The sequence below is a fragment of the Buceros rhinoceros genome, unplaced genomic scaffold, assembly GCF_000710305.1.
Source record: "Buceros rhinoceros silvestris isolate BGI_N320 unplaced genomic scaffold, ASM71030v1 scaffold15879, whole genome shotgun sequence".
Classification (NCBI taxonomy): Eukaryota; Metazoa; Chordata; class Aves; order Bucerotiformes; family Bucerotidae; genus Buceros; species Buceros rhinoceros.
The window spans coordinates 36,602-47,044 of record NW_010433451.1 but is presented as its reverse complement, the minus strand read 5'-3'; the positions used below and the strand labels follow the sequence as shown (position 1 = coordinate 47,044).

General features: G+C 43.3%; 1 protein-coding gene across 1 annotated transcript in view; it reads left to right on the top strand.

Annotated features, from left to right (window-relative positions):
• The first annotated feature begins 193 nt into the window (after positions 1-193).
• LOC104500465 (patched domain-containing protein 4-like) overlaps positions 194-10,443 on the top strand; it is a 25,356-nt gene continuing 15,106 nt past the window's right edge. Inside the window, exon 1 of the mRNA XM_010144112.1 lies at positions 194-769. Within this exon, the coding sequence (XP_010142414.1) occupies positions 221-769 (549 nt within the window). The 5' untranslated portion in view covers positions 194-220. The remainder of the gene's footprint in view (positions 770-10,443) is intronic.

The window sequence follows — 10,443 nt, the reverse complement described above, 5'->3', positions numbered from 1 at the left end:
TTCCCGGTCCCTTCCACCCCCGACACACACACACGCGCGCACACACACCCCATTGATCAATATTTGGCTGTCTTGCTGCAACTTGCTGCAGTCTTTTAAAGGAGTAGTAGAGAGCTAGGGAGAGAGAAAGGGAAACTGACAGGAAGGGGTAAGGAGCTACACATGTCACATGTGCTTTCTAAGACGGCCAGGAGCATCTGCAGGCTGGATCTGGTGGAGGATGCTGCGGCAGGTGATACACAGAGGGCTCCAGTCGTTTTTCTACAAGCTGGGCTTATTCGTGAGCAGGCATCCGGTGTTCTTCCTCACTGTGCCCGCAGTCCTGACCATCATCTTCGGCTTCAGCCTGCTCAACCGCTTCCAGCCTGACACTGACCTGGAGAGCCTGGTAGCCCCCAGCCACAGCCTGGCCAAGATCGAGAGGAGCTTAGCCAGCAGCCTTTTCTCCCTCGATCAATCCAAAAGCCAGCTGTATTCGGACTTGCACACCCCGGGAAGGTATGGCAGGGTGATTCTCCTCTCCAAACCCGGAGGCAATATTTTGCATCAGGCTGATGTGATCCTGCAGATCCACCGAGCTGTGCTGGAAATGAAGGTGAACTACAAAGGCTATAATTATACTTTTTCCCATCTGTGTGTGTTGAGAAATCAGGATAAGAAATGCGTGCTGGATGATATTATTTCAGTGCTAGAGGATCTGAGGCAGGCTGCCCTCTCCAATAAGACAACAGCCAGGGTGCAAGTGAGCTATCCCAACACTAAATTAAAGGTATGCTCTTACTGCATGCTTTTGCCAATTAAAGAGGCAGCACTTCATTTCTTGTCCTAAACAGCAAAGAGAAATATTATCATATCTATCTCTCTGTATCTAAATGTGTGTGATCTGGGCTTTCCTTGGGAAGCAGCTGAAAGCGGTGCCTTGCTATTGTTCTGTACGAGAAGGGAGGGTGGGGGAACTGTACGCTAACGAACCAGGAGAAGCAGGGAGTGGAGAACAGCCTTGGCACCGGGAGTGTTTGCAATGCCTCGAAGGGTTAATACCTCGGGTGAAAAGGGACAGGAGGTTGGTGGGGGGTTGAAAGCTGGGGTTTCACTATTGCCTTTTCCACCGTGACTGCTGTGGTGGGATAATTTATTCTTAATACAGCCAGTAAAGCCATTCCTCAACTGCACAGTGAGCTCCTGTATCTCTCCGCCCCTCCAAGTGCCGTAGAAGCAGCAGAAGGTTTTGACCAAGAGTGGTTTCAGGTGTCCTGCCTTCTTTTTCTTTACCTGCATGCAAAGAAGGGGAAGGGAGGTGGAATTTTTTTCTCTCAGTGTGAAAATAATTAACTCTGCTGCTGATGGATGGGATGGAGTTTTGGGACAGATCCCATCAGCTAGAGGCTTCCAGCAAAAGCAAAACAAAGTAAAAGGTGAAAGAAGTTTCAGTCTTTCCAATTAAAGGAATAAACAATTTGGCACAAATTTTGTCAGGAATATTTCCCTGGCACGCAATCACCCATCTGCTTTCTCGCTCATTTGGAGCAATCCAGTTCACGAGGACTAACCTCTCATGAACAAATAAAGTGTAAAGTTTGCAGGTGGCTGCCGAAAGAAGTTTCTGTGAATTACAGCATAGCCGCATGCTCCCCCGGGCATTGCACCAGAGGCAGGATTACTTAACAGAGTGTAACAAACTCACTGGCACACAAGGCACTCATGGCTCAGGCCGCAGGGAAGAGGAGTTGGTCCCTCTTGTAAACCAGAGGCTCTTTTTGGCGTTACCTGTCTCCTTTCTTTTTTCAGAGATGCTCAGGGATGAGGGAGGTAATGGTCTTGAAGTATCAGCCAGATCCTGAAGTTATCATTCGTTTCTTACTGTTCATTTACCAGGAAAAAAAGTAAAGCCAGTCCCTGTCCTAAAATCTGAAGCAGAGACATAGACTGATTTTATTGGTCTTTTTCTTCAGTAAAAGGGTCAAGGGGCACAGTTGGGATTTGGTCCCATTGCTCTAGTAATTGTTTTGTGCAGAGTTGTGGATGTTTGAGCTCAGTGCATGGAAATGAAAAAGGTGTCCTTGGTGCTGCTCAGGGAAGCCCTGAGTGCTCAGAAACATGAGTTGCTCTGGATTAAATGCCCCTGAACAAATTTTATCTTTTAGGTCACTAAAAGACAACCCCACTATTGCAGAATTAAAGTGCTTTCTTTCCTTTTTACTTATTTTTAATGTCTGGATTAAGCTAGGTCAGTGGAGAACCCTGATGATCTAGACTAAACGTTATAAACCAGCTTTATACAGAAATAGTCATTTTACTCTCTCAATCCAGATTAATTTTCCTGCGCAGAGAAACCCTAACTAAGCTTGGTAAAACTAGGATGGGGTCACTTGCAATGTGTTTTTTTACTAGGAGAGTGCCTACAGCTCCTCCTTTTTTAAAGATAAAAGCAAAATAAAAAAATAACCTGATCTGAACTAGAGATTTATTGGAATAAGTGATTGGTGGATAATTGACACAGAGAAAGGTTTTCCCAAAGCATTGATGTCTTACTCTGAGCACTGCCAAATACCAGGCTGGCACCTCCAATCCCCCAAGAAGTTGTTGTGTAGCATTTTCTGGATGAAAGAATAAATGCTCTTAAGTACCTATGTCCAAAGCTGGGCAGAGCAGGAAGCTTTCAACCCACTTCTCAGTGAAGGGAGGAAAAGCCACCAAAATCTGTGACAGTACTTCATTGAAAACCTAATGATTACAACCCATTTCTGCAGATCGGGAGAGTCCCTGGTGTTACTCAGAAAGAGAAACACACTTTGCCACTTTTTTTCTTTTTCTGGTGTGCGAAGGACTCTGTTGTGCGACCGTGGTCAGCCCTGAACCTGGACTGCCCTTCAGCTATTGAGGGTCCTCAGAGTCACCTCCTCCGGTCTCTTTGGCACGAGCTGCTGGGAATAAATTACTACTTTGTGTAGTTTAATTCACTAGGTCATCCCTGTCATCTCTTGTCCCATCTACAATGGGTTAGGAAGTTTTGGGCAAACATTTCTTGCTTTCCATCACACCATGGCCAAAATCTGGGTTTAATCCAGGCTCTCAGGTTATTTACTGACTTTTGCACCTCTGAGGAAAGGCTAAACCCCTATGACAGTAGCCATAAGGTTTTTTATTTCTTTTTACTTGAGTAGTGACATGAAGGGAGCATTATGGCTAGATCTAATGGGGATGCAAATGAGAGGACCAAATCTGCCTGCACTTTTTCAGTATGGACCAGTGTTAATCACACTTACCAGTCTATGTCCTTAGGAGCTTTCTCAGCTAACTTTCCTTCTCTATAAGGACCCACCAGGATCTTCTAGGTTGCCTCTCTGTCTCAAAGGACACGCTGCTTGGTTAATATTGGTAGATTTCGCTCTATTTTATTCTTTTGATAATGGCCTCAGATTGAATAAAATTCTTCTAAGAACAATACAGTGGGTTTACAAACTACGAAGCTGTCACAGATGTGTTTAGTCTACAGGGGACATGGGTCAAGTGTCAATCTGTTCTGGTTTGGGAACCACAATGACAATGTCGAGCTGTTCCAAGCCCTATCCTGCTCCGTCTGGGGGCTACAAAAACATCCTGTCATTTTTTTCTTGCCCTCAAGCCTTGTAAGCAGCTCTCGCTTTGTCCCTCTTCTTGTCTTCTGCATAGAGGCCAGATTGGTTCAATTTGTTCAGGTGAGGCTGGCTGTAAGCTGGCTGTGGGCGAGCTCTTGCCAGGTCTTTCATGGGAATGTTGCGGGAGCCGTGTGAGCATACACACTGCTCCAGTTTTGAAACAGCTGTTATTTGGCTCCAAAATCTAGTAAAACTGTTTGGCTTTTCCAAAGAAAAATCTGTCTGTGAAGGGTAATGATTGTTTAATTGTTTGTTACTTGCTGTAGTGTGGGAAGACCTTATATCCTTGAATACACCTGTGAATACACATTCTCTGCCCCTTTGGAAGTTGGGAAGTCTTGGTCTCTCCACTCACAGAGCAGTAGAGAGCTGCTCTTACATCCAGAGTGCAGACTGCAGCGTGGTTTCAAATGCATGAGATGGGTTTAAAATTCATTCTGGCTACTCAGGGGTCTGTAGGCTAGTTTATTCTTCTGAAAGGCCAGGTGAACCAGACTTCAGGAAAATGCCTGCTCCCAGTGCTTTGAGGACAGTGTCTAGCCTGTTCACGGTTATTGCTATGCTACGCTGCAGTCTGCAGCCCAGCCAGAAGAGTGACTTGCCCAAGGTCATGCAGATAGACCGTGGCGGAGCAGGAAAACAAAGCTGGATATATGAAGATTTGATGAAGACTTTTGAGATATGTCCTGGAGCAAGATTGCTCATGGTTTCCTCAGCCCAGGACAAAACCCATGATGTTTCTGTGCTTGGGGTCTGACCACAGTCCATCAGTCATCAAACTGTTAAATCACAAGTTTTGACAAGTGCCAGCATAATTTTTGTCAATTAAGGCTTCCAGGACAGTACCTGGGTGTGACTTGGGAGATAGCATGGGAAGGGGTCCATTCCTGATTAGTTATCTGCTTCGTTCTGGGGATAATAGGGTGTATCTACTTCAGTATGTCATACCCTTACTCCCAGGCAAGGGACACACATTTTATTTATTGATGTAGACAGAATTATTGATTACATGGTGATTATTTCTTGCATACTTCAGATATGAGGAAGGAGATTGGGGTTTTGACACTGATTTGCCAATAAACCCAATAAATTTGCTGTCCTTATCAGGAAAAATGAAAAAAAATATCACTACAAAGAATGAATATTTTTTCTGAACACAATCCTTACTCAGAGGGGGAAAAAAAGGGCATGAAAGCATTTTCTCAGGTATTTCACCTTTACTGTTTATTTTCATGTTTATTTGCTAGTTCGTCTGAGAAAAGATAATAACTTAGAACTTACCTCTCTGAGATCAGAACGAATATGACAACTGCTGGCTAAAAGAGGCCTTTGTAAGCAGATTGGTTTTTGTAATACCACCTTCAATTAATTAAGTATCAGTCATTTATGAATACTAGGCTAAAGAGCAACCGATAAAACAGACAACTCAACACATTTGTGATAAACACATCAGCTGGATATGGAATCCTTTATTGCTTAAACTGGAAAAGTTACTCGAATTCCCTTAGCATCCTGAAACCTGTAATTGCAGATTTGCTACCGGCCAAATTCTCAATTTTTCTCACACTAACAGCTGTACTTTTAAATTAATCTTGCTCCATTTGCATTCATGGAGTCTTTCCCACTGCTCTAAGATTAATCCCTCCTTAGATGACCCTGAGGCACAGGCCACCTCCATGGGACAGACAAGATATAAAACCAGAGCCCACCTCTATCAGAGTAGGCATCTGCGTATCAATAATAGCCACCAACTGATTATTTCCTCAGTAAAGTGTGTTCAAATAAAAGATTACTCTGACTCTAGGGAACAGATGCTTCTTTGGAGGCAATGTGGCTCTGTACACATTTGTGATACCACCTGTCCCAATCCAAGCCTGCGGCTCAGGATCCTGTGAAGTGCTTTGTGTCTGGCAAAAGCTGCTAAGCCAAAGTATAATAATAAAACATGAGCAGGGAGAAGATCAGAAGAGGAAGGCTGGAGGCTGCAGATAGTTTTCATCTCAGCCTCTCAGATCAAGACAGGATTGGGCAGGCTGAGCTCAGAGTAGCTTCTCGGTAGCATGAAAGCAAATGGAAAAAGTTTGAAAGCAAGTAGCCTCTTCTGGCTCACAGGTTGGGAAACTTACCTGGGGGGAAAAAAAATAAAGAAAAACAAAACTAACCCTCTTGTTCTTCCAACTGTGTTTCCATACTGTCCAGCAAGATTAGGAAGAGCTCATCATCTGCAGAGGCTGACAGAGCTTGTATGTATGCCGGGTTAGTTGCGCTCTTGCTGGCAGATGTCCCTGCAGCTATGAGCTCTTGAGGATATGATCAGGCTTTTTGCCTGCTTTGTATGGGCAAGAAATGAAGTGTTTCTTTGCATTTTTAGGAAAATTCTGCACTCCTTCTTCTGCTTAGCACATTGGGAAAGGTCTCTTACTTAGCTTTGACAGACAAAGTGTTAAGACAACATTCTTGCCAAAAAGATAGGTTGTACTATGAGCCCTGATGAATAGCAACATGAAACCAGGTTAACCTGTACCAGGACAAGCTATTCCAACACAAACAAACAGAAGAAAGACAGCAGAAACCTATCAAAGGCAGGACGGGGATTAGGATGCTCTTTCTGCATTGCCATTCTTCAGTTATGAATTTAATTTTCCTCTTCAGTCTCTGGGGTAAATTCCACCTTCACTCCACCAGGGCTGTAGACAGCAGGTTCCTTGGATGTTGGGCTCATTCCTTTCCATTGAAAGCAGTGACCATGTCAAAGACTGCAAAGCAAATATCCTCCATTGACCTCTCAGATGACCTTGGTCAGCTGCCTCATGCCTTTCCCTCCCAGCTATTCCACTTTTTAGTTTGGCCAGCACTTGCTGAGGGACATGACTTTTTATGCAATGCCAGGATTTCTGGAGACCTTGCCATGATGTGAATAATAATAAAGAAGCAATTGGAATGTTGTTTGTGTAGAGAGAAAAAGAAGATGCAATTTCAAGCCCCTTCAGTTAGTAGCAACTGCTACTGGATCTGGAATGGATGTCAACCACTTGTCAAAGCTAGAAAGTCCAGTTCCTACAATGCTATTTCTCTGTGGACAGAAAAAAAATAAAATATATTCCTGTGCTAAATATTCACTTAATGTTTGGCATTCTATGCTGACATAACATCTTCTAATCTCAGCCATCCCTATCCCTTTCCAAAATGTCTTTTGGGCCACTTACTGCATGGTGTGAGCTGTTGACGGGCTCTGAAAGTCTCCCTCTGGATTTACAACAGATGGGTATTCTTGCTGTCTGTAACAAGAATTAAAACAAATTCAGATACTTCCATGGTAGCAAGGCAAGAGAATATAATGGACGAGGTGTGTCATCTTCCCAGCCAAAGAAAGATGCTTTTGAGGAGAGGAGAGGAGAGGAGAGGAGAGGAGAGGAGAACCTTAAAGCAACATTAAACTGCTTAAATATATGTATTGTGTAAGTATGTCCTGTAGTAGAAGTGGGAAGAACTTTGTAGGGAGAAAATTAGATTAATAAATATGTCTAAAAAAGTTCTTAAATTACTTCATGTCCTTTATGATTATGTGGATATGTGTATTGCACACATATCTTTCTTAGTAAACAGTGATGTAGGTAAGGTTTTGCTAGATGTTTTGTAAATAGTAGTCTAAGAACAAAACCTGTATTAAATCTTCTCAGCCATTGAGAAATAAAAGACCCCCATGCAGAGCTCTGCACAGTGTTAATACAGGAGTCATAGTGAAAAAACCTGCTGACTGGTTTTCCAAGAGGACTGATTTATTATAGTTATGATCTCGCATTTCTACAGAAAGCTTTTAATTTATGCAGACCCCACATCCATTGCACACTCCTAGTGCAGTGAGACATCCTGTGCGTGGCTGCACCTTGAGCTGAAAAGCAGCTTTAAATAGAGATGAAACAAAATCTTCAACTCTATAGGAAAGCAGGTGCTGTGTGTGATGGAAAAGAGAGGAGAAGACAAGGGGAGGCAGAAAGGGCAAGCTATGAAGTCTTTTGTACTTCTGTCACTTGCACTAGTCCTGTTCTCTGTTTTCATATCCACCGGGGCGCAAGATGCTCATGTGAACAATAGACTGTAAAGATAATTCTTGGTAGCGGGGTTGTGAAGCATCCTACAAAGGGGAAGTGCAGTGACAGATCTCCGGAGCATTGCAGAGATGATCCCATGTGGTAGCACATGTCATTGCCCCAGCCCTGATTCACTAGGGGTGGATTAGCCTCACTTTTACACTGGTTAGGCCATTTGGGAGCAGGAGCTTTGGATGCAGTGCTTGGAGATCTTTGATGACACTAGCAAAAGTGATCTTGTGGCAGTGGAAGGATTTCCAGCTAAGAAGAATTACTGTGGAACCAGCCCAAGGGCAAATGGGGAATGCTTTGTTTGTGGGCAGCTCTGGTATGGCACAGAAATTTTGCTGAAGGTTTTTTTTCTCCTTAACCCTGCTCACATGTTGGTGGGTAATCCCCACATAGTGACATGCATGCCCAGCATGCGTGCCACAGGATGCATGCCCAGCAGCAGCTCTGTAAGATGTCAAACAGCCCTCCCAAAGCTGTGAATCGGCCAGATCAGCTTTCCTTCCTATTTTCCTGTTTTGGCACAAAATGTGTCCTCCTCCAGTCTACTCTTGCAAGCACACCGGTGCTGCAGCCAGGGAGCTGCTGGGAGGATTATGGGTTGTGAGACTGCATGTCACTACTTGGCTAATACTGCAGAAAGGTTTTGGTCTGATAATGACCCTATAACTAAGATGGAAAAAGGCAGTCGGCACCACAGATGTGTAATGTTTCCTGGATACATATGATGGCAAACGTTTCAGCATATCCCAGACTATAAAAATACCAACTGCACAAGCCCTAAGGCCTGCCGTCTGCTCTGAGGGCATCTGAGAAGGTAAAGTGCGCAGTCCTATCTACCTGCCCCATGCCTTTGAAGGCAATGCACATCACAGAGACTTTAAGGGTAATGCAGCCCACCTACCTAAGGTACCCAAGCTGGGATTAAAGATCAAGCTCCTCATGGGCCAAACTGCCACAATTAATTTCTTCTTGCAGTTGGTGGGAAACCTGGGAGGTGCCACTGAATACCTCCACAGGTAAGCCCAAACACCTAACATGTATTATCCTCATGCAATATATAGGGAATGTAAACATCACCTGCAGCACCAGTTCAGTGGGCACCTAAAATTTGTGCCCAAGTTAAGTACCCAAGCAAGACAGAGAAGGTGCCCTTGTGTAAGACAGGGTCTTGCTTTTCTTACACCTTGCATAATTGTTTCCACCAGTGTTACACAAGTGTTGTACAGTTACACAGTCTGACGGAGAGGTGTTATTCTTACCACATACATGGTGTATTTTTGCACGTGTCAGCAGCTTCGTAGAGGGTGCTACGATTCAAAAGCGGCCATGGAGCCTTTTGCTGCTTCGGTGCTAAATCAGGCATTACCTTTGCTACATGTAGTGCTGTCCCATAAAATTTCAGCTGAATCTTTTTCTGTCAGTACTCAAACATATCCCAGGCCCTGTGGACACAAACGTATCCCCAACAGGGTGCTCCACCTCTTGTTAATGCCGTTTTTCTCTGGAGACCAAAGCACCAGATGGGCCAAGCAATCCTCACTTCCAGTGTTCCTAGCAGGTTTAGTTTGTAAAACAATTTTCAGTTCATTAAAAAGAAAGATGTTGTTAGCAGTATTTTACTGTGCAATGCAATCTCTTGTTTGACAGGACTGTGACTTAAATATAAATCACCTTTTTCCTAACCATTTCCCAGGATGATTTCTTAGAGCAAGTTTTGATTCATTATCAAAATACATTAAATTCATGCTGAGAAGATAAAACATGGAAATATTCACGTGCATTTTTTCTCCTTAAAACCACACTTCAGTTTGCTCACGTTCTTTAGTCCTGTCCAAATGAGTGAGGTTTTATTCACAGATAAGTACAAAACATCCTCCAGAAGAGGTTGCACCCCATAGACTTTTGGATCCAGATGACAAACCCACTTCTCTTCCAGAGTGACTAGAAGGTGTAGAGGTAAAAGCTCTACCACTGGTGTTTCTTTGCTAACTAACATTACTTTTCCTGTTCATAAATGTTTTTCCATCTGCACGTAAAAACCACTTGCCACCCAGTTGATGTACAACAGATTTATCACTGTAAATTGTACAGAAAGCTGGGACACCAGCAAGGAAATATGAACATTTCTGAATAGCTACAAATGTCTCTCCAATCCTTTCTTTCCCCAGGGTTCAAGATTAGCGCAAGAATTAGGCTTTAGGTATATACCCCAAAATAAATTTCACAAGCTCGATAAGCTTAAAAGCTCCTCTGCTCTCATAATGTATTTGATGTTTTGGTTCTTTTAAGAAAAGGGGTTCTTTTCTCCTAAAAAAATAAAGCTCATACCCTTGCAACTTTTACCACCTTCTTGCCTCTAGTATAAGTTTTTAAGAAGGAGGAGGACATCCTTCAAGGGAAATTTGTGTTGTATAAATGCCAAATACTGTAACTGCATATATTCTGTGGTCTTTTCGTCAGGATATTCACCTCAAAAGGAAAGTTAAAACAGGTCATTTGCCCCTGCTTAACAGATCTGAACCAAGCTCCTTCAGGAGTGGTTCTGATACTTTTCTTTTGGAAAACCCAGATTCTCTCTGAAGCAGCAAAAATTACAAGGAAAAATAAGGTAGATAAGGACATTTTTTCTCTTCCTTTAAAGGAGCTAAATAAAAGGTAACTGGGATGGAGAATAGTCCGGAATGAAACTCAAAGAAACTCAA